Here is a 24,413-nt window from a genome sequence, read left to right on the forward strand (position 1 = left end):
GACACGCAGCAGAGATCTGGATCCCGCTGTGATATCGCTGGTCGTTGCTGAAAGTCCAGAACTTTATTTGGTCGTCAGATCGGCGTGTATCGTCGTGTTTGACAGCAAAAGCAACGATGCCAGCAATGTTTTACAATGGTAACCAGGGTAAATATCGGGTTACTAAGCACAGGGCCGCGCTTAGTAACCTGATATTTACCCTGGTTACCATTGTAAAAGTAAAAAAAAACCACTACATACTCACCCTCTGATGTCTGTCATGTCCCCCGGTGTCCGCGCTGCTGCTCAGAGCTTCCTGCACTGACTGTGTCAGTGCCGGCCGGAAAGCAAAGCACAGCGGTGACGTCACTGCTGTGCTTTACGGCCGGCGCTTACACAGTGCAGGGAAGAGAACGCCGGGGGATGCGACAGACACGGCAATGTGAGTATGTAGTGTTTGTTTTTTTTACATTTACACTGGTAACCAGGGTAAACATCGGGTTACTAAGCGCGGCCCTGCGCTTAGTAACCCGATGTTTACCCTGGTTACCCGGGGACTTCGGCATCGTTGGTCGCTGGAGAGCTGTCTGTGTGACAGCTCTCCAGCGACCACACAGCGACGCTGCAGCGATTGGCATCGTTGTCGATATCACTGCAGCGTCGCTTAATGTGACGGTACCTTTAGACATAGGCACACGTAAGTTTAACCCTTTCATGACCTTGGGATTTTCCGTTTTTCCGTGTTCGTTTTTCACTCCCCTTCTTCCCAGAGCCATAACTTTTTTATTTTTCCGGCAATATGGCCATGTGAGGGCTTAGTTTTTGCAAAACAAGTTGTACTTTTGAATGATATAATTGGTTTTAGCATGTTTTGTACTAGAAAACGGGAGAAAAATTCCAAGTGCGATGAAATTGCAAAAAAAGTGCAATCCGACACTTGTTTTTTGATTGGCTTTTTTACTAGGTTCACTAAATGCTAAAACTGACCAGCCATTATGATTCTCCAGGTCATTACGAGTTCATAGACACCAAACATGTCTAGGTTATTTTTCATCTAAGTGATGAAAAAAATTCCAAACTTTGCTAAAAAAAAATAATTGCTCCATTTTCCGATACCCGTAGCGTCTCCATTTTTCATGATCTTGGGTCGGGTTAGGGCTTATTTTTTGCATGCCAAGCTGGTGTTTTTTTATAGCATTTTGGTGCAGATAAGTTCTTTTGATCGCCCGTTATTGCATTTTAATGCAATGTCGTGGTGACCAAAAAAACATAATTCTGGCGTTTCAAATTTTTTTCTTGCTACGCCGTGTAGTGATCAGGTTAATCCTTTTTTTTATTGATAGATCGGGCGATTCTGAACGCGGTGATACCAAATATGTGTAGGTTTGATTTTTTTTTTATTGATTTATTTTGAATGGGGCGAAAGGGGGGTGATTTAAATTTTTATATTTTTTTATTTTTTTCACATTTTTTTAACTTTTTTTTTCACTTTTGCCATGCTTCAATAAGCTGGCACCACTCGATCGGCACTGCTACATAGCAGCGATCATCAGATCGCTGCTATGCAGCAGAAATGCAGCAGAAATGCAGGTGTGCTATGAGGGGCGCTCACTGCAGGCTGGCATCAGTAACCATAGAGGTCTCAAAGACCTCTATGGTTACCATTCTGATGCATCGCTGACCCCCGATCATGTGACGGGGTCGGTGATGCGCTCATTTTCGGCCGCCCGGCCGGAAGCACCGGTTAAATGCTGCTGTCGGCACCGAACAATCAAGCGTTTCATGGCAAATAACAGGGTTGCAAGAAGTGTGTTGGGTAAAAAAGGCGCAAAATAACTCCCCACGAATTAAGGAAAATCAAGCGTGAAGCTGCCAAGATGCCATTTGCCACCAGTTTTGCCATATTTCAGAGCTGCAACATTACTGGAGTAACAAAAAGCACAAAGTGTGCGATACTCAGGGACATGGCCAAGGTAAGGAAGGCTGAAAAACTGCCACCTTTGAACAAGAAGCATAAGATAAAACGTCAAGACTGGGCCAAGAAATATCTTAAGACTGACTTTTCAAAGGTTTTATGGACTGATGAAATGAGAGTGACTCTTGATGGGCCAGATGGATGGGCCAGAAGCTGGATCAGTAAAGGGCAGAGAGCTCCACTCCGACTCAGACGCCAGCAAGGTGGAGGTGGGGTACTGGTATGGGCTGGTATCATCAAAGATGAACTTGTGGGACCTTTTCGGGTTGAGGATGGAGTGAAGATCAACTCCTAGACCTACTGCCAGTTTCTGGAAGACAACTTCTTCAAGCAGTGGTACAGGAAGAAGTCGGTATCGTTCAAGAAAAACATGATTTTCATGCAGGACAATGCTCCATCACATGCTTCCAACTACTCCATAGCGTGGCTGGCCAGTAAAGGTCTCAAAGAAGAAATAAATGACATGGCCCCCTTGTTCACCTGATCTGAACCCCATAGAGAAACTGTGGTCCCTCATAAAATGTGAGATCTGCAGGGAGGGAAAACAGTACACCTCTCGGAACAGTGTCTGGGAGGCTGTGGTGGCACGCAATGTTGGTCATAAACAGATCAAGCAACTGACAGAATCTATGGATGGAAGGCTGTTGACTGTCATCATAAAGAAAGGTGGCTATATTGGTCACTCATTTTTTGGGGTATTGTTTTTGCATGTCAGAAATGTTTATTTCTAAATTTTGTGCAGTGATATTGGTTTACCTGGTGAAAACAAACAAGTGAGATGGGAATATATTTGGTTTTTATTAAGTTGCCTAATAATTCTGCACAGTAATAGTTACCTACACAAACAGATATCCTCCTAAGATAGCCAAATCTAAAAAAACCCCACTCCAACTTCCAAAAATATTAAGCTTTGATATTTATGACGAGTCTTTTGGGTTGATTGAGAACATAGTTGTTGATCAATAGTAAAAATAATCCTCTAAAATACAACTTGCCTAATAATTCTGCACACAGTGTACATGCAGGGAAATATACATTGTGTGTAATGTTTGTTTACACGTAATGTATAACTTTGTGCATCTTATGTACAGTTTTCATGGTGCATATGTGGATGTTGTGTATACATGTATTTTGGAATTCATATAGGTTTACATGCTTGTGAGCATTAGTGTACTCTTCATAGGCAAAATGTGTTAATGAATGTCTAATGTGTTAACGTGTTCATATTTTATGTGTGGGTGCCTCATGGGAATGCTTATGTTAATACGCGTATGAAGGTGTAAATGGGGTATTATTGAGAAGGAGACTAGACTCAAGTCATGAGCAGGGCCGTTTGCTGTCAGTGACTACCTCAGAAGTCTAGTGTTATTGTAACATAAGGCAAGTTCTCCATTCAAATATTGTTTTGTAGATATTTTAATTTCACATTTAATATGTAAATAATTTTTTCATGACCTTCAGTCGATGACATTTGTAAATGAACTCTATTTTTATTACCAGGAACTATTTGGACACAACAGATTCTAAGTTTAATATACAGTGAAGGGTACAGAAATGGAACAGAACAAATAGAAACTTCTGAAAGAGTACCATGGATTGAATTTCAAGCTTTCAGTAAGGATGGAAATTATGACTATAACAGTCGTCCTCCTCCTCGCTTGTTTGCATCACATTTGTCTTATCAGTTTGTACCACGTGAGCTGAAAAACAGGAAGGCAAAGGTAATAGAAGCGAATGCAGATAAGATAGATAGAATAATTTAAAATAACTTTTTTCTTTACTTTTCTCTGTCTCGCTTAATCCTAAACAAAAGTACAATTGTAGGGGTCTTGTTCTGCTCCGCTTGTAAATAAAGATCGTTAACGAATACGTTTTGTAATCCAACTAATCCCCTCACCTAAACAGTTAACTTTTCTATGACTGACAAATACATTAGATCCCTACATTTTGAAAACAGCAGAGCTGCTGAATCTCCACAATAAGTTCCTTTTTTACATAATTATGACTCTCTAGTTTGAGATTAATATTCCATTATGCATTCAAGGTATCTTTGTATAGATGAATTAGAAGCATTGTTTGTCTCCTGTTTTCCCACTCACTATTCTCTATAATAGGGTTAGCAGCGAAGTATGAGGAGAGCCATTGATAAGTGGATGTGCTACGAATCCTGGTGTGCCAACCTCCACTGCCGGGCAGAATTAGTCCTAGGCAAGACTATAATGACGCATGGTTATCTAGAAGGTTTAGCCTCTAGTTATTACCAACCTATCAAACCCTGAGAAATACATACAAGGCATATACCAACTATTCCCTTTAAAAGGGGTATTACTATCTTTCAAATCACTTATTATTGCCTGTGAGGTTACAATACCTCATTTAAGACTATAACTGTCACAAATGTATTCTGTCCTTTCATCTCTTATCTTACATCTATTTGTTTTCCAACCTGTTTACAGCAGGGATATTTGGGGGACACAGGGTCAGCCGCCGATACGTGGAGCCGTCACAAACGTGCTCCATAGGGTGCCAACCTCCGCTGTCAGGTAGAAACTTTCCAGGGATATGCCTAGGGACCTTGTAGGTATTTTTCAGGTTGTGTCCAATTTTGTCCAAACATGTCATAGAGGTACATGTTATTATGCATGGTGTGAATATCTAGATTGCTATAAAATAATTAAGCAAATCTTTTGTGAGTGTTTGCACTGGGTTTGGTGTTTTTAAGCAATTTATAAAGAAAAATATCATTTTAAGGGATTACATGTTCACACACCCATACACATATGCATTCGTTCAGCTGACTTGACATGTTCTGAATAGGTAGAGTACAATAAGCCATGATCACGCCTCACTTTAAACAAAACAATGGGGAACGTTGAATTTAAACCACCCAATCTTCCTCCTCCCATTGGTAGGAAAGATAGGAGGCCTCCACAAACATTACTAGTCCATGAGCCGGGCCAGATATCGGTACCACCCGGAGTGACTAATTTTCTTTGGTATTTTTAGGTAGATGCATGTCTGTAGTTTATTTTTTGATATGATAGCCCTTACATATACGTAGCTTATTAACCCCTTCAGCCCTAGGCCTATTTGTACCCAAGTGCCTAAGCCAATCTGACCTGTGCCACTTCATGGGCTAATAACTTTGGAACGCTTTCACCTATCCAAGCCATTCTGAGATTGTTTTCTCGTGACATATTGTACTTCACGTCAGTGCTAAATGGGAGTCAATATATTTTACCTTTCTATATAAAAAAATGCTAAATATTCGGAAATTTTGGAAAAATCGGCAATTTTTTAACTTTGAAATTCTCTGCTTTTTACAAAAATACTGATACCCCCCATAATAGTTATTAATTTACACTCCCCACATGTTTACTTCATATTGGCATCATTTTGAAAATGAAACCTTATTGTTTTACGACGTAATAGGGCTTATAGTTTTATGCGCAATTTTTCACATTTACAGCAAAACCCACTTTTCAAAGGACCAAGTCACTTCTGAAGTCACTTTAAGGGGCTTACATAACAGAAACCACCCATAAATTACCCCATTTTGCAAACTACACCCCTCAAGCTGTTCAAAACTCATTTTTAAAAACTGTTAACCCTTTAGGTGTTCCACAGGAATTTTAGCATGAGCCAAGAACCAAATATGACGATATCGGTACCACCCGGAGTGACTAGATGTAGTATTTGTAACAAAATTTAATCCAAGTTATGTAAATACACACTGAACATGTCATGTGCATATATATATATATATATATATATATATATATATATATATATATATATATATATATATATATATATATATATATATATATATATGTTACTCCATAATATCTTCAACATCGGACTCTGAATCTGACTGTTGTTCTACTGGCTCGTCTTCAGTACCCTTGTTCTGGCATGTCTGTAATCTGCACATGTCTGTGCACTTCAGGCCATTGCTGAGGCAAGTACACTGAGGAAGTTCACATGACCGCACACACTTGCAGGACAGTAGCTGTATAATAGCTTCTGGTGCTGGTGCCCCTTGCATCCACTTGACAACAAGCTTTCCGTCGTTATCTATCATCCAACCGCAGTCTGTTGGGTTTGCAACCCATGGCTGGCTCTGCAGACTTCTCCTCCAGATCGCAGCCTGGTAGTTTGCACGCAGTGCATGCATGAAAAGGCAGTCCTGGCAAGGAGGGAGTTGACTTGACTCTACCACTCCACGTCTGGCACAGAACAGCTGATAACGGAGCCTGTTTACCTCAGTTGTTTGGGTAGTTGGCAGGTACATGTGGCAGGTGATTTCCTGTAACTTCTCAAAAAGTTCGGTAGACACTTCCCATGAATGACCAACTTCCTGAAAGGCATCCTGGTATGTCTTGTTCATCTTCAACTGCTTGAGTGTCGTCATCTTCCCACGGCCAGCGAATGCACTGACGGTGTCACAGCCTGTAAATGCATGCATACCAATCAATGAATCACATACGCTGCCTCCCAATGTTCGGCTCAGAGTGGTGATATCCAGGAATCTTGTCCGGTTCTGTGTACCGCATTTCTGGAACAGGTGGGATGGGATTTTGTGGCACATGCCCAGACACAGGACCATGACATCAGTATCCTCCGAAGTGATGATGACCGACTTGTAACCAGATTCTGCTGCATGAAGAGCATGGAGAAGGAGGCGTGTGTCTGCTTCTTCTTGATTTGACTTAAGGTCAGCAGCCTCTTCCCACTGTTCTTTGGTGATCTTAAAGCAGAGCTGCTCACATGTGACATACAGCTCCTTCTCCTCAAGCTTCTCCCTGTGGTGTTTCGCCTTCCATTCTTCTACCAGAAACTTTATGAGACTTGCCTTGTTGGAGGAACTACTTAGAAGCTTTTTCCACTGCTGGATGTTGTGCCCATGTTGAATGTTCTTGAAATGGATCCCTGTGCCTTCATATCTGTTGACTCTTTCTGTATCTTTGATGGATGTCTCCTTGTAGACGTCAAAGACAATATCAATGCGCTTGCTCTTAGCACCCTCATGGATAGCGCGACTCATTGCTGTGCCTGCTAGCTGGCCAAATGTTGCATTGTTTCCCTTCAGTTTCTGAACCAGGCTCATCCCATCAATGATGGTTGCAGAGGGCTCGGGGATCACTTCTGCAGGACGAGCATTCCTCTCCAACTCCCTTGCGAGGGCAGCCTTGTTGGTCTTGCGGATAGACCCATCACCATTGGCAAGTGCCCATGGCAATGGACCCAGGGGATGAGTCAAGACATCACTCATTTGTAGCTTTCTGTTCTCAGCTACAAGTATCATCTGGCCAAATAGGTTTCTGTCAGCCTTCAAAATTACCTCCTTGCCAAGACCTTGTCTGCGTGTCTTCATTTGGATGTTAGAGAACGTTTTAAGTTTGTTCTTCGTCATCTTGTCATGAAACAATGTAGTTGGCTTATCGGTACCCAAACGCTCATCCTTGAATGTTTGATATGCATCCTCTCCTATACTGTATGCCCCTTGAAGGTCTTTGGCTACATCTGGTGGTGCTACAGTCGCTGTTGACAAACTGATAAGTTCACCATTATGCTCTTTGTTGAAGGGGTTCACCCAACCTGTCTCCAGCAGTTGAACGAAAGATTGGACATCGGCTTCATCTCTTCTAATCCTAGACACCTGTAGGTCTGAATGGCTGAAGTCAGTATATTGTTGGCCTACCAGGGCCCTCAGCTGCCTCAAGTACATACTGCGGTACTCTGATGTCAGGTAGAACCTGGAAACAGCTCCAACTTTGAGGCTGAAGCCTTTTGTGCCCCCTGGTGTCTGGGTGTCTTTGTTGATTGTCTCTTCAATGGTCTGGTCCACAGGAATTCGTCCAAAAGGATTCTTGCTACCGATCTGGACCGAAAAGCCACCTTGCATGAAGTATTCATGGACCTCTGGGTGTTCTATGGGCAGCCGAGACATTGTGGCATAGTAATAGGTTAGGTATCGGGCATAGTTGACCTTGTCATAGGCAAAACACCATGGTATCATCTGTCGGATTGCTCCTAGGTGAAGCATCCAGTTGCCTTCTCTTGAAGCTCGAACCAGGGCCAGCATGGTCTCGACCATGTCCAAGTATGACATCCAGAATGCTGAGAGTTGTTCATTTCTGAGGGTCTCAAGATAAACTTGAAAGAGCTTCAGGGTAAGTGTGCAAGATTCATTATCCAAGAGCTTTTCGAAGGATCCCTGCGACACACTGATGCGAAAGTTTGTGATGTTCTTCAGTGTTTCATCCAGATGGTGAAGGTCCCTTGCATGGTTTTCTTCTAGCCATGGAAGGAAGTTTTTCCATGCAAGCCTCATAAGTGCTTCATAGACCAGCTTGTGTAGTCTCACTGCTCTGTTGTACCTCCGGCCGTCCATCACTCCAGACACTGATCCTTCAGCGATTACACCGGATTCAACACACAGATCTCTAAGGCCTGCATCCTGAAATCTGTTCCCTATGATAGAGAGGAGATTACAGATTGTGTGGAAGACACCCATTCTAATTATAATGTTCTTGAACTTCTCCTGTTTCCAGATAACCTCGGCAGCTTTGGCATAGAGTGCTTGATCAAACACACACACAATTCTGTTAAGCTTCAGGGTCTGCATGATGGCATGTGTTTGCTCCAAGACTTCATTCACAGTGGACATGGCTGTTGCAGGAGCATTGATAGTGGGCAGGTAGCTTACAGTGTCCTGGGCCACTACAATGTCGCTGCGGATTTTTATGTTGAACCCAGTCCAACTGCTGGTGGTCTGATCCTCATGGTCTGACATTCTAGCCAGAAGCCAGATATGGTTTTTGGTTTTTGAATCCTGGACCTCCTTGGTAGTGTTAACATTCGAAGTCTCAATCCTGGGTGGCTCTCCCCGCTGCCCAACATTGTATATCGGTAGCATTAATTCTGTCAGAGTTATGCTTCTTTTCTTCGACTTGGTTACATCTGGCAGGACTTTCTTTGTCACAGAGCATGCAACATTGGACTGAACAGCAATGCCATTGACTCTATGAGATGTACCTGCTCCACTTAGTGTCTCCTCAAGTCTGTCAATGTTATCCCAGGCCAGGGTTGTGAACACACCTGGGTAGATACTTGCTGGCATTGGGATGTCATCCTTTGAACATTCCAACTTCTGGATACAAAGGGCTGTATCGATCTCCTCAGCCATTGAATATGACACACAGTGGCCAAGACGATTCAGAGTTCGAATCAGTTCTGTATTGCCGGTCAAAGACTTAACTGCAAAGGATAGCAGTACGTGCTTTGGTGGCTTTGTCTTTCCATTGGTAACAGCAAAAACCAAGTCACTGCCGAAGTCAGTGACTTGTCAAGTGAAGTCAAGTCAGGCAGCCTTCAAATGTGACATGGCCCCCTAGATTTCTTCCAGTGAATCCGCCACCCAAAAACCACATAGCGCTCCTTCCGTGTTGAGCTGTGCTGTGTGCCCATACTTTAGTTTACGAGTACATGTGGGGTGTTTCTATAAACTGCAGAATTAGGGTAACCAAGTTTGGGTTTGCCGTTAACCCTTGCTAGGTTGCAGGTAAAATTGGATTACAATGTAATATCTGGAAAAAAAATGAAATTTTGAAATTTCGCCTTCATTCTGCTAAAATTCCTGTGGAACACCTAAAGGGTTAACAGTTTTTAAAAATGAGTTTTGAACAGCTTGAGGGGTGTAGTTTGCAAAATGGGGTAATTTATGGGTGGTTTCTGTTATGTAAGCCCCTTAAAGTGACTTCAGAAGTGACTTGGTCCTTTGAAAAGTGGGTTTTGCTGTAAATGTGAAAAATTGCGCATAAAACTATAAGCCCTATTACGTCGTAAAACAATAAGGTTTCATTTTCAAAATGATGCCAATATGAAGTAAACATGTGGGGAGTGTAAATTAATAACTATTATGGGGGGTATCAGTATTTTTGTAAAAAGCAGAGAATTTCAAAGTTAAAAAATTGCCGATTTTTCCAAAATTTCCGAATATTTAGCATTTTTTTATATAGAAAGGTAAAATATATTGACTCCCATTTAGCACTGACGTGAAGTACAATATGTCACGAGAAAACAATCTCAGAATGGCTTGGATAGGTGAAAGCGTTCCAAAGTTATTAGCCCATGAAGTGGCACAGGTCAGATTGGCTTAGGCACTTGGGTACAAATAGGCCTAGGGCTGAAGGGGTTAATAAGCTACGTATATGTAAGGGCTATCATATCAAAAAATAAACTACAGACATGCATCTACCTAAAAATACCAAAGAGAATTAGTCACTCCGCTTGGTACCGATATCGTCAAATTTGGTTCTTGGCTCATGGACTATACATGGAAAGTTGGTTTCAACAAAATCAGGGGATTCTAATATCTAAGTACAACTTATCTGTTCCCTATTTTATTGCTGATTTTAGGACCATCCATGAACATTTTTTATAATTTCTTCTTTTTTATTGTACATTATAAGCCATTAACAGATCAATGCCATTAGCAGACCAATTACAGTGGCAGGTGTTGTGAATTAGACTTTTTTGGCTCCCTCTTGTGGTTACTAGTGATATGACTCTGGGATTTCCTTCCCTCAGTTTGCACCCAGCTGGGTCGTTACTTCAGGGGTGTTGCTATATAAACCTCCTGGAACCTTAGTCCAGTGCCTGGCATCGGTGTTATCAGACACATTCTGTTTGCTCCTGTTTGCTGGTCCTGGTTCGTGCAAAATTAAGCTAAGTCTTGCTTCCTTGTTTTTTGGGTTATTTGTTTGCTATCATTTTTGTCCAGCTTGTACTAAATGTGATTCCTGACCTTGCTGGAAGCTCTAGGGGGCTGGTGTTCTCCTCCCGGGCCGTTAGACGGTTCGGGGGTTCTTGAATTTCCAGTGTGGATATTTTTGATAGGATTTTTTGCTGACCATATGAGTTATCTTTCTATATTCTGCTATTAGCTAGTGGGCCTCTATTTGCTAAATACCTAGCTCATTCTTATGTTTGTCTTTTCCTCTTACCTCACCGTTATTATTTGTGGGGGGCTTCTATCCAACTTTTGGGGTATTTCCTCTGGAGGCAAGAAAGGTCTTTATTTTCCCTTCTAGGGGTAGTTAGCTCTCCGGCTGGCGCGAGACGTCTAGGATCAACGTAGGAACGTTCCCCGGCTGCTGGTATTTGTGGTGCTAGGATTAGTTATATGGTCAGCCCAGATACCACTGCCCTATGAGCTGGTTTTCTGTATTTACAGACTTAGCATTATTCCTGAGACCCTCTGCCATTGGGGTCATAACAGGCAGGTAGCTGCAGCATGTCTACATTCTGACAAATGGGGCCAGCTGTAGTTTCCTGAATAGCTGGGTGGTCAGGAGCACTGCTGTGTGGAGGAAAATTAGAAGGCACAAAGCTAAAGTGTCACCCACTCTTGCTAACCATAAAGTGATGTTATAATAGATGAATGTGGATAAAATCCGCGCTGCTGTGACAAATAATGGATCCAGATATAGTTGTAAGGTGTTCGGGTGGAAAGTGTGGAAACTTCCTGAAGAAGAAGCCATGAGCTTCGAAACGCGTTGAATAAACCACCCGAACACCTTACATCTATATCTGGATCCATTATTTGTCACAGCAGCGCGGATTTTATCCACATTTATCTATTATAACGTCTCTAAGAGGTCGCAGCGCCAACCTGTGGATCTGCAGCAGCTGACAAACTACATGCCTTTACTGTGTACCACCAGGTGAGCAGTTCTCTCATAATTGATTAGAAGCAATCCTGAGGATAAGACCCTATTTGCGCTTTTTTTGTCTCCTACTTTTCTATACTAGTAACCATAAAGTGATGGCATAGCCTAGTGGTATGCCATCACTCTGCAATAAGGGAAAGCCCCAATAACAAAATCTTAAATCAATTATAAGGCACATATGCCATGTACACAAATGTACTGTCAGCGCATAACACAATTTAATGCAACACATTTCAAGAGAAAGAAGTGCATAGCAAATGTTCGGGATGTACTACATCGTTATCAATACATCTGGACTAAAATACATAGACGAAATTAGTACAAAGACAAAATCACAGGAATACAGACAAGCTGGATTGGGAAAAGAACATCCTCCAATTTTTATGGCTACCAAAATATGGCAATGTATAACACAGGTTAAAAACAACATAAATGTTTACAGTAAAGGAGAATGATTATAGCAAATTGGGGAAATATGGAAAATTTTGACATGTTTTGGAGGGTGCTAGGATTTTGTTAAAAAGATGGCACAAATCCCATGTGCAAGAGAAAGGTGAGGTTACCTGTTCTTATTGAACTATACAAATCAGGCTACCAGTCCCAAATAGACTAAGTATGGCAATTCGCCCAAACACCCCTGAATCAGAGGCCCAACAAGATGCTAATGGAATGCAAAATGAAAAAATAGTATATAAAGCAGAGAGGGGAAAGTGAAGTATTGTCAGACAACAAATTACATTTTCGGCTCTTATGGAATGCTGATATGGAATTTGGCTTTAGCTCCCTGGGCTTCAGTTTACGTTCCATCAGGCAAGTGTATGAGTAATATACTGTATATCTGTTATTGTATGCTTCCTAATTTGGCGCTATGCAATCCTACTTAGAGTGTTTATTAGGAAGGGACATTGACACTCTTTAGTCATTAAATTAAGTTTTAACATTTTCACTCCTGTTGTGGCCATAGAAAATATTAATCCTATCCATTAAGACAACCTATAGGCACAAAACTACTACATTTATAAGCCTCGGTCTTAGTCCAAGCCTTGGCTAAATTTCCAACACAGATTTCAATAATGAACTTGCTTAAACAGTTAATTGCATGAGCTTTCATTTGTGATTGAAGAATTATTGTTCTATTCATTCATTTCATAAACTGCAGATTTTTTTGTTTTGTTATTTCTTATTAAAGATTATATACGTGATGAGAAATCCAAAGGATGTCATAAAATCTCTATATCATTTTGAAGCCATGGCCGCCTATGCAGAAACCTCTCCAGATTTTGAGCACTTCTTTCAAAAGTTTTTAGATGGTGATGGTGAGTATTAATATTTATTAAATTATTATTATTAGATACACAGAACATATAAATCTCTGTTTTTATATATAAACATATAAATGCTGTCTTGGTGGTAACTCGCATGCCTCCCATGCGACTCTACTCACTGTGCGGTTTCTTCTCATGTCAGGCCTTTCTGCTGAGTCTGTTTTATGCTGCACTGCTGCATCTACATGTGGTCATTCAGCCTTAGGGGAGTGTGGTGGGTCTCTGCAGGAATTTAACCCTGCTGTGTCCTGCAGAGATTAGGTTCCCCGGCCCATCCCATGCTAACAAGGCCTATATTAGGCAGATCCTCCTACCACTCCTCGCCCGAATGTTGGTTCCTAGCCAGTCTGTCTGCTAGCATCCCGTTTAAGCATTTGTGTATTTAGACCTTTTTTGATCCAGTTTGTTTACTTATCCTGTCTCACCCCTCCACTCCTGACCTCGGCTTCCTTTACTGATCCTATGCTGTCTGCCCTGACTTCAGACCGTCTGACTTTGCCTCTATCTCACCCCTCTGTACCCGACATCCGCGCCTCTGACTTGGAGTGGGACCTGGTGGCTACTGGTTGCAGAGCCTATCCTCACTATCAAAAGCTTTAGTGAACACCCGGTGTTGCATTTTCTTGCATTCGGTGGGCACATCAAAATGATGCATGTTCGTACACAATGTTAAGGATAGGTACACAGGATGCACGCGGAAGTAGGCGGAGCTTAAGAAAAGAAGTCCGCAGCACCACGCTGCGGACTGAAATGCTAATGTGAACCTAGCCTTAGTCCATGTTCATGTTTGTCAAAGTATCTGCTTCCCTTTACGCCCCAGCCTGCTCCTGACCTTGTCTACATTTGCTGATACTGTGCAGCCTGCCCTGACCTTGGACTACCTGACTACACCTATGTTTTGCCCCTCTGTACTTAATGCTGTGCCTCTGACCTTCTGGTCAGCTGCTGCAGACCCGGGGACTGCTTTGAAGTTTTACCTGGTGAAATTTGGCAGCCAAGCTTATCCCCACCATCAGTGGTTCTAGCAAACACCAAGTAGTCAGTTCTTAATGCCCCTCCTAGGTAAGCCTGGCTCGTAGCACAATGGGTCCACACCCAATAGGTACAGGTATTACAGCTTCATCCTGTTAAATGGGACTGAGATACAATTTCAGACAGTGCCGCTATTAATGAATTATGCCTCATTGAGCAGAGTAATCAATGAAGGTGATCCTGCCCCTTCAAACAGTTAATCACTAGGGATGCCAAAAGTAGGACTACCTCCTATATATAATTGATAGTTTATCTTAATCACAGGTCATCGATTTTAAATAATTGGAAACTCTTAAAGTTCATTGTTACAAGGTAAACTGTGCTTTAAATATGGGACTGGTAATCATTTGCCCTGTATTTAGCCATGGACCTGATGTGCTGTCCTGTTGCTAAACACTGGATGATAGCATTCTGTTTTGTCATATTAATTACAATTCACTATTTTCAACTATTAATGTCGTAAAGAAGCTAATAGTCATACTCAAGAAAGTTCATATATTTCATACTTGATCCACAGTTTTTGCTGGCAGCTGGTTTGATCATGTTCGAGGATGGCATACCCATAAGAATTGTTGCAATATTCTTTTCATAAAGTACGAAGATATGATCATGGTAAAGACAAATGTATCTTTTATATATTACCATTTTTATTTTGTAAAATGTTTTGAAGTTGCTATTCTCTTCAATAGTAGCAGTACTCGAAGCTATACTGATCCACTTACATCTAGCCACCAGTGGAGCTAATTGGAGCAGATTGATGGGGGTGCTGGGTGTAAGATAGCCACTGATCTTATCCACAGTGGTGTTTCAGTGCTTTGTAAAAATATTTATGCCCAATGAACTTTTTGTAAAGGAAATTATACATTTTCTACATATATAAAACTGAAAATTCTGACATACATTTGTATTCAGTCCACGTGATTCAATACATTGTAGGACCTTTAACTGAAATTTTTGCTGCAAGTGGGGTATGACTCTACCAGCTTTACAGTACTGTCTCAGTGTGTTCCAGCTGGTGTGACTAGTAGTCACATCACTAATGTGACCGCAAACCAAATCATCCAGATTATCGTGGGACATGCCCATTAATAGATTATCGTCAGACAAGTTAGGAATATGGTGTTTTATTATTTTTAGCCTTTTACAGGAACATGTGCATTAATCGATTAACCCCTTAGTGACAGAGCCAATTTGGTACTTAATGACCGAGCCAATTTTTACAATTCTGACCACTGTCACTTTATGAGGTCATAACTCGGGAACGCTTCAACAGATCCTGCTGATTCTGAGATTGTTTTCTCGTGACATATTGTACTTCATGTTAGTGGTAACATTTCTTCGATATTACTTGCGTTTATTTATTAAGAAAATGGAAATATGGCGAAAATTTTGAAAATTTTGCAATTTTCAAAATTTGAATTTTTATTCCCTTACATCAGAGAGATATGTCACACAAAATGGTCAATAAATAACATCTCCCATATGTCTACTTTACATCAGCACAATTTTGGAAAAAAAAAAATATTAGGGAGTTATAAGGGTTAAAATTTGACCAGCAATTTCTTATTTTTACAGCAAAATTTACTAAACCATTTTTTTTAGGGACCACCTCACATTTGAAGTCAGTTTGAGGGGTCTATATGGCTGAAAATACCCAAAAGTGACACCATTCTAAAAACTGCACCCCTCAAGGTGCGCAAAACCACATTCAAGAAGTTTATTAACCCTTCAGGTGCTTCACGAGAGCTAAAGCAATGTGGATGGAAAAAATGAACATTTTACTTTTTTTCACAAACATTTTAATTCAGAACCAATTTTTTTTATTTTCATAAGTGTAAAAAAAGAAAATGAACCACATAATTTGTTGTGCAATTTGTCCGGAGAATGTCGATACATCATATGTGGGGGTAAACCTCTGTTTGGGTGCACAGTAGAGCTCAGAAGGGAAGGAGCGCCATTTGGCTTTTTCAACATAGAATTCCCTGGAATTGAGATCAGACACCATGTCCCGTTTGGAGAGGCGCTGATGTGCCTAAACAGTGGAAACCCCCCACAAGTGACCCCATTTTGGAAACTAGACCCCCTAAGGAACTTATCTAGGCATGTGGTCAACACTTTGAACCCCCAAGTGCTTCACACAAGTTTATAACGTAGAGCCGAAAAAATTAAAAATCATTTTTTTTTCACAAGAATGATCTTTTCACCCCCAATTTTTTATTTTCCCAAGGGTAGCAAGAGAAATTGGTTCCCAAAAGTTGTTGTTCAATTTGTCCTGAGTATGTCGATACCCCGTATGTGGGGGTAAACCTCTGTTTGGGTGCACAGTAGAGCTCAGAAGGGAAGGAGCGCCATTTGGCTTTTTCAACATAGAATTCCCTGGAATTGAGATCGGACACCATGTCGCGTTTGGAGAGGCGCTGATGTGCCTAAACAGTGGAAACCCCCCACAAGTGACCCCATTTTGGAAACTAGACCCCCTAAGGAACTTATCTAGGCATGTGGTCAACACTTTGAACCCCCAAGTGCTTCACACAAGTTTATAACGTAGAGCCGAAAAAATTAAAAATCATTTTTTTTTCACAAGAATGATCTTTTCACCCCCAATTTTTTATTTTCCCAAGGGTAGCAAGAGAAATTGGTTCCCAAAAGTTGTTGTGCAATTTGTCCTGAGTATGTCGATACCCCGTATGTGGGGGTAAACCTCTGTTTGGGTGCACAGTAGAGCTCAGAAGGGAAGGAGCGCCATTTGGCTTTTTCAACATAGAATTCCCTGGAATTGAGATCGGACACCATGTCGCGTTTGGAGAGGCGCTGATGTGCCTAAACAGTGGAAACCCCCCACAAGTGACCCCATTTTGGAAACTAGACCCCCTAAGGAACTTATCTAGGCATGTGGTCAACACTTTGAACCCCCAAGTGCTTCACACAAGTTTATAACGTAGAGCCGAAAAAATTAAAAATCATTTTTTTTTCACAAGAATGATCTTTTCACCCCCAATTTTTTATTTTCCCAAGGGTAGCAAGAGAAATTGGTTCCCAAAAGTTGTTGTGCAATTTGTCCTGAGTATGTCGATACCCCGTATGTGGGGGTAAACCTCTGTTTGGGTGCACAGTAGAGCTCAGAAGGGAAGGAGCGCCATTTGGCTTTTTCAACATAGAATTCCCTGGAATTGAGATCGGACACCATGTCGCGTTTGGAGAGGCGCTGATGTGCCTAAACAGTGGAAACCCCCCACAAGTGACCCCATTTTGGAAACTAGACCCCCTAAAGAACTTATCTAGGCATGTGGTCAACACTTTGAACCCCCAAGTGCTTCACACAAGTTTATAACGTAGAGCCGAAAAAATTAAAAATCATTTTTTTTTCACAAGAATGATCTTTTCACCCCCAATTTTTTATTTTCCCAAGGGTAGCAAGAGAAATTGGTTCCCAAAAGTTGTTGTGCAATTTGTTCTGAGTATGTCGATACCCCGTATGTGGGGGTAAACCTCTGTTTGGGCGCACTGCGGAGCTTGGAAGGGAAGGAGCGCCGTTTGACTTTTTAATCTCTTAATTGTGAGAGCGGACGCCATTTTGGGTTTGTAGATGTGCCTAACAGCAGAAACCCCCCACAACTGACCCTGTTTTGGAAACTACACCCCTCAAAGAATTTCATCAGGGGTATATTGAGCAATTTGAACCCACATGTACGACACAGAGTTTGATAACATTAGGTCGCATACTGAAAAAATTCATTTTTTTCCACGAGAATCTTGTTTTAGACCTGAATGTCTCACTTTTTCAGAAATAACATCAAAAAGTGGACCCCACAATTCGTTACCCACTTTATTATGAGCGCAGCGATATCCCATATGTAGTCAAAAAGTTCTGTTTGGACAAATGGCAGGGCTTGGACAGAAAGGGGCACAATGTGACAAATTTGGCTTTATTTGAAATTGAAGATCCAGGACCCATTCAAACCTTCTAGAGACATTGAGCAAAAAAGAAAATCCTTCCAGGAATTATTACTCACAGAGGGAGGCATGCTCCTAAAACACATTGGCTGACTATAAAATTGGTCTTGCTAACAAAACAGTTGTCCCGCATTTGCGTATATTGTAGCAGGAAGAATAAACTGTACTGGAATGAAGGGCAAAATGTGTAGGAAAATGCAGCCAACTATGTGGCAAATCGGAGTTTGTTCCAAAGATGAAAGAACACCATCAGGGCTAGAATGGCAGACACTTTCAGAGACTGGTCGTACAACGTCCTTTTAGCTCCATCAATCCCTATATGGGGACAAATGTGCCAATAGACGTGGTACACCATAGCAAGCTCCCACCCGCCAAGGTCAGAACCGCTATATGCACAAAACAACCAGTTCTCTATAGAAAGTATTGTCTGGTACCAGAGGTTCGGCAAGAACCATAAAGTAAAGCCCATAGTGTATAAGTACGGAACTTCCTAATTTTTTTAGAAATCCTACAATAAAATGATCATGCCCGTATCATCAACATAAATATAAGTAATATAAATGGAAGCCAAAGTTTTGTGTAGCAAGACAGTCATAAAAAATGGTCAAAAATAGATAAATGGTCAAAAATGTTTGTGTAATCAAGTCCTAGAATTCATTTTCAGATGATCTCACTTTTCAAGATCATTTCTGGGGTCCACATTCTAACGCTTATTGACATGGGTACGTAGACGAGAATTTGTTGGAATAGTAGTTTGGCATGGGATTGATCAAGTTCTAGAGTTGTCAGATGACCTGACTTTGCAAGAACATTTGTGGGGTCCACACTCTAGAGCGTACAGACGTGGGTACGTGGATGAGAATTTGTTGGGATAGTAGTTTGGTATGGGATTGATCAAGTTCTAGAATTTTCAGATGACCTGACTTTGCAAGAACATTTGTGGGGTCCACACTCTAGAGCGTACAGACGTGGGTACGTGGATGAGAATTTGTTGGGATAGTAGTTTGGTATGTGATTGATCAAGTTCTGGAATTAATTATGAAATGGGGTAAAATGGGATCTACTAATTAAAATAATATTTATCAATTGTTCCAAATTGTACTACTTGGGCCACTAAGCAGAAATAAAAAATTATTGAAAAAAAAAACCAAACTAATAATTGTAGGTGGTGTGGTAGGTCTCAAAACAGGGGGAGATACAAAGGCCTGGTTGGGATGGGCATGTGGGGCAATAGAATCGGGAATCACTCCGTCTGCCATGCTTTCTGCAAACTCGGCACCTTTTTTGAGGATACCTTTGGGTGGGAGTGACAGGGACAGGGTGAGGAAAATGGCGTTCTGAAAGTCTCCGGGAATCCTCAGAGTCGAAGGCTTCCCCCGGTGCCATGGACTGAAATATGAGGCTCTCTACAACTTTTTCCTGAAAGTGCAGGAACGTAAGTGGTCCTTGTGATTTTTTATATAGGACAAAACTGTTATAAGTGGCAGTTTGGATTAGATAGATTGCCACCTTTTTATACCATGCCCTGGTCTTCCTCTTGACCAGGTATGGTTGCAGAACCTGGTCTGACAAGTCTACGCCACCCATGTGTTTGTTGTAGTCTGTGACGCAGACAGGTTTTTCTTTGTCCCTGGTGGCACCCCTCTCTCTGACCGTCACAGTGGTGTCCGTATGCAGTGTGGAAAGCATGTAGACGTCCTTCCTGTCTTTCCACTTCACTGCAAGAAGTTGGTCGCTTGCAAGTGAGAATGACGCCCCCCTCTCCAAGCGTCTGGACACCAACTGTGACGGAAGCCCCACTCTGTTTTTCCTCACTGTCCCACAGGCCCCTGTATTTGCAGCATGGAGGGATTTGGGGAACACAAAAAACCAGCTCATAGGGAAGTGGTAACTAGGCTGACCGTATACCTGATCCTAGCACAACAACTAGCAGTAGCCGGGGAACGTACCTACGTTGATTCTAGACGTCTCGCACCAGCCGGAGAACTAACTAACCCTATAAGGGAAAATAAGACCTTTCTTGCCTCCAGAGAAAAGACCCCAAAGTTGGATACAAGCCCCCAACAAATAATAACGGTGAGGTAAGAAGAAAAGAGAAACGTAAGAATGAACTAGGTTTTAGCAAAGAGAGGCCCACTGACTAATAGCAGAATATAGGAAGATGACTTATATGGTCAGCAAAAAACCCTATCAAAATATCCACGCTGAATATTCAAGAACCCCCGAACCGACTAACGGCGTGGGGGGAGAATATCAGCCCCCTAGAGCTTCCAGCAATATCAGGAATCACATTTTGTACAAGCTGGACAAAAATTAGAACAACGCAAATAACCAAAAATAAGGAAGCAGGACTTAGCTTATCTTGCAAAGAACCAGGACCAGCAGACAGGAGCAAACAGAAATGAACTGATTACAACGATGCCAGGAACCAGACTGAGAATCCAGGAAGTTTAAATAGCAACACCCCTGGCCTAACGAACCAGGTGGGTACCAAGCTGGGGAAAGACAATCCCAGTGTCATACCACTAGTGACCACAAGAGGGAGCCAAAAAGTATAGTTCACAACAGTACCCCCCCTTTAAGGAGGGGTCACCGAACCCTCACCAAGACCACCAGGGCGATCAGGATGAGCAGCGTGAAAGGCACGAACCAAATCGGCCGCATGAACATCAGAGGCGACCACCCAGGAATTATCCTCCTGACCATAGCCCTTCCATTTGACCAGATACTGAAGGCTCCATCTAGAGAGACGAGAATCCAAGATCTTCTCCACCACGTACTCCAACTCGCCCTCAACCAACACCGGAGCAGGAGGCTCAACAGAAGGAACCACAGGCACAACGTACCGCCGCAACAAAGACCTATGGAACACGTTGTGAATGGCAAACGACACCGGAAGATCCAAACGAAAGGACACTGGATTAAGGATTTCCAAAATCTTATAAGGACCGATGAAGTGAGGCTTGAATTTAGGAGAGGAGACCTTCATAGGAACAAACCGAGAAGACAGCCATACCAAATCCCCAACACGAAGTCGGGGACCCACACCGCGGCGGTGGTTGGCAAAATGCTGAGCCTTCTCCTGTGATAACTTTAAGTTGTCCACCACATGATTCCAAATCCGCTGCAACCTATCCACCACGGAATCCACCCCAGGACAGTCAGAAGGCTCAACATGTCCCGAGGAAAAATGAGGATGAAAACCAGAGTTGCAGAAAAATGGCGAAACCAAAGTAGCGGAACTAGCCCGATTATTAAGGGCAAACTCAGCCAATGGCAAGAAGGTCACCCAATCATCCTGATCTGCAGAAACAAAACACCTCAAATAAGCCTCTAGTGTCTGATTAGTTTGCTCCGTTTGGCCATTAGTCTGAGGATGAAAGGCAGATGAAAACGACAAATCAATGCCCATCTTAGCACAAAAGGATCGCCAGAACCTGGACACAAACTGGGATCCTCTGTCAGACACGATATTCTCAGGAATGCCGTGCAAACGAACCACATTCTGAAAGAACAAAGGAACCAGATCGGAAGAGGAAGGCAACTTAGGCAAGGACACCAAATGGACCATCTTGGAAAAACGATCACACACCACCCAGATGACAGACATTCCTTGAGACACCGGAAGATCAGAAATGAAATCCATGGAAATGTGTGTCCAAGGCCTCTTCGGGACAGGCAAGGGCAAAAGCAACCCGCTGGCACGAGAACAGCAAGGCTTAGCCCGAGCACAAGTCCCACAGGACTGCACAAATGACCGCACATCCCGTGACAAGGAAGGCCACCAAAAGGACCTAGCTACCAAATCTCTGGTGCCAAAAATCCCCGGATGCCCTGCCAACACCGAGGAATGAACCTCGGAAATTACTCTGCTGGTCCATTTATCAGGAACAAACAGTCTGTCAGGTGGACAAGAGTCAGGTCTACCAGCCTGAAATCTCTGCAACACACGTCGCAAATCAGGAGAAATGGCCGACAAGATTACTCCCTCTTTAAGAATACCAGCTGGCTCTGAGACTCCAGGAGAGTCAGGCACAAAGCTCCTAGAAAGAGCATCAGCCTTCACATTCTTCGAACCAGGCAGGTACGAGACCACAAAGTCAAAACGGGAGAAAAACAATGACCAACAAACCTGTCTAGGATTCAGGCGTTTAGCAGACTCGAGACACATCAGATTTTTGTGATCAGTCAAGACCACCACACGATGCTTAGCACCCTCGAGCCAATGACGCCACTCCTCAAATGCCCACTTCATGGCCAACAACTCCCGATTCCCAACATCATAGTTCCGCTCAGCAGGCAAAAACTTCCTAGAAAAAAAAGCACATGGTCTCATTACAGAGCAACCAGAGCCTCTCTGCGACAAAACAGCCCCTGCACCGATCTCAGAAGCATCCACTTCAACCTGAAAGGGAAGTGAGACATCAGGCTGACACAAAACAGGCGCCGAAGTAAACCGGCGCTTCAGCTCTTGGAAGGCCTCCACGGCTGCAGGAGCCCAATTAGCAACATCAGAACCTTTCTTGGTCATATCCGTCAAAGGTTTAACAACGCTAGAGAAGTTAGCGATAAAACGACGGTAGAAGTTAGCAAAACCCAAGAACTTCTGAAGACTCTTAACAAGACGTGGGTTGAGTCCAATCATGAATAGCTCGGACCTTGACTGGGTCCATCTCCACAGCAGAAGGGGAGAAAATAAAACCCAAAAAGGGAACCTTCTGCACTCCAAAGAGACACTTTGAGCCCTTCACAAACAAAGCATTCTCACGCAAAACCTGAAACACCATCCTGACCTGCTTTACATGAGAGTCCCAATCATCAGAAAAAAACAGAATATCATCCAGATAAACAATCATAAATTTATCCAGATACTTCCGGAAGATGTCATGCATAAAGGACTGAAACACTGAAGGAGCATTAGAGAGCCCAAAAGGCATCACCAAGTACTCAAAATGACCTTCGGGCGTATAAAATGCAGTTTTCCATTCATCTCCCTGCTTAATGCGCACAAGGTTGTACGCACCATGAAGATCTATCTTGGTGAACCACCTGGCACCCTTAATCCGGGCAAACAAGTCCGACAATAGAGGCAAAGGATACTGAAATTTAACAGTAATTTTATTCAGAAGCCGATAGTCTATACAAGGTCTCAAAGATCCGTCCTTCTTGGCCACAAAAAAGAATCCCGCACCAAGAGGGGAAGAAAATGGACGAATATGCCCCTTCTCCAAAGACTCCTTGATATAAGAACGCATTGCGGCATGCTCAGGTACAGACAGATTAAATAATCTTCCCTTAGGAAATTTACTACCCGGAATCAAATCTATAGCGCAGTCATAGCCCCTATGAGGAGGAAGAACACTGGACCTGGACTCACTGAATACATCCTGATAGTCAAACAAATACTCAGGAACTTCTGAAGGAGTAGAGGAAGCAATAGACACCGGCGGAGAATCGCAATGAATTCCCTGACAGCCCCAACTTGACACAGACATAGCCCTCCAATCCAAAACTGGATTATGGGTCTGTAACCATGGCAGACCCAAAACGACCAAATCATGCATTTTATGCAGAACAAGAAAACGAATAACCTCCCGATGTTCAGGAGTCGTGCACATGGTCACTTGTGTCCAAAACTGCGGCTTATTTTCCGCCAATGGCGTAGCATCAATTCCTCTAAGAGGGATAGGATTTACTAAAGGCTCCAGAACAAAACTACAGCGCTTGGCAAACGACAAGTCCATAAGACTCAGGGCAGCACCTGAATCCACAAACGCCATAACAGGGTAGGAAGACAATGAGCAAACTAAAGTCACAGACAAAATAAATTTAGGTTGCAAATTACCAATGGCGACAGGACTAACAACCTTTGTTAGGCGTTTAGAGCATGCTGATATAACATGTGTAGAATCACCACAGTAAAAACACAACCCATTCTGACGTCTATGATTTTTCCGTTCGATTCTAGTCTGAATTCTATCACATTGCATTAAATCAGGTGTCTGTTCAGACAACACCACCAGAGGATTAGCGGCTTTGCGCTCCCGCAAACGCCGGTCAATCTGAATGGCCAGCGCCATAGAATCATTCAGACTTGTAGGAATGGAGAAACCCACCATCACATTCTTAATGGCTTCAGAAAGGCCATTTCTGAAATTTGCGGCCAGAGCACACTCATTCCACTGAGTAAGCACGGACCATTTCCAAAATTTTTGGCAATACACTTCAGCTTCATCCTGGCCCTGAGAGATAGCCAGCAAAGTTTTTTCTGCCTGAATTTCAAGATTGGGCTCCTCATAAAGCAATCCGAGCGCCAGAAAAAATGCATCAATATTTGCCAATGCCGGATCTCCTGGCGCCAACGAGAAAGCCCAATCCTGAGGGTCGCCACGCAAAAAGGAGATAACAATT

At 42.5% G+C, this 24,413-nt stretch overlaps 1 protein-coding gene across 1 annotated transcript in view; it reads left to right on the plus strand.

The window, feature by feature from the left end:
• The window catches only part of LOC143807692 (amine sulfotransferase-like), a 52,262-nt gene that overhangs the window by 20,265 nt on the left and 7,584 nt on the right, over positions 1-24,413 (plus strand). The window contains exons 3-5 of the mRNA XM_077289523.1: positions 3,455-3,675; positions 12,881-13,007; positions 14,566-14,660. Of these exons, the coding sequence (XP_077145638.1) occupies positions 3,455-3,675; positions 12,881-13,007; positions 14,566-14,660 (443 nt within the window). The remainder of the gene's footprint in view (positions 1-3,454; positions 3,676-12,880; positions 13,008-14,565; positions 14,661-24,413) is intronic.

The sequence above is a fragment of the Ranitomeya variabilis genome, chromosome 2 (genome assembly GCF_051348905.1).
Source record: "Ranitomeya variabilis isolate aRanVar5 chromosome 2, aRanVar5.hap1, whole genome shotgun sequence".
In the NCBI taxonomy this organism is placed as follows: Eukaryota; Metazoa; Chordata; class Amphibia; order Anura; family Dendrobatidae; genus Ranitomeya; species Ranitomeya variabilis.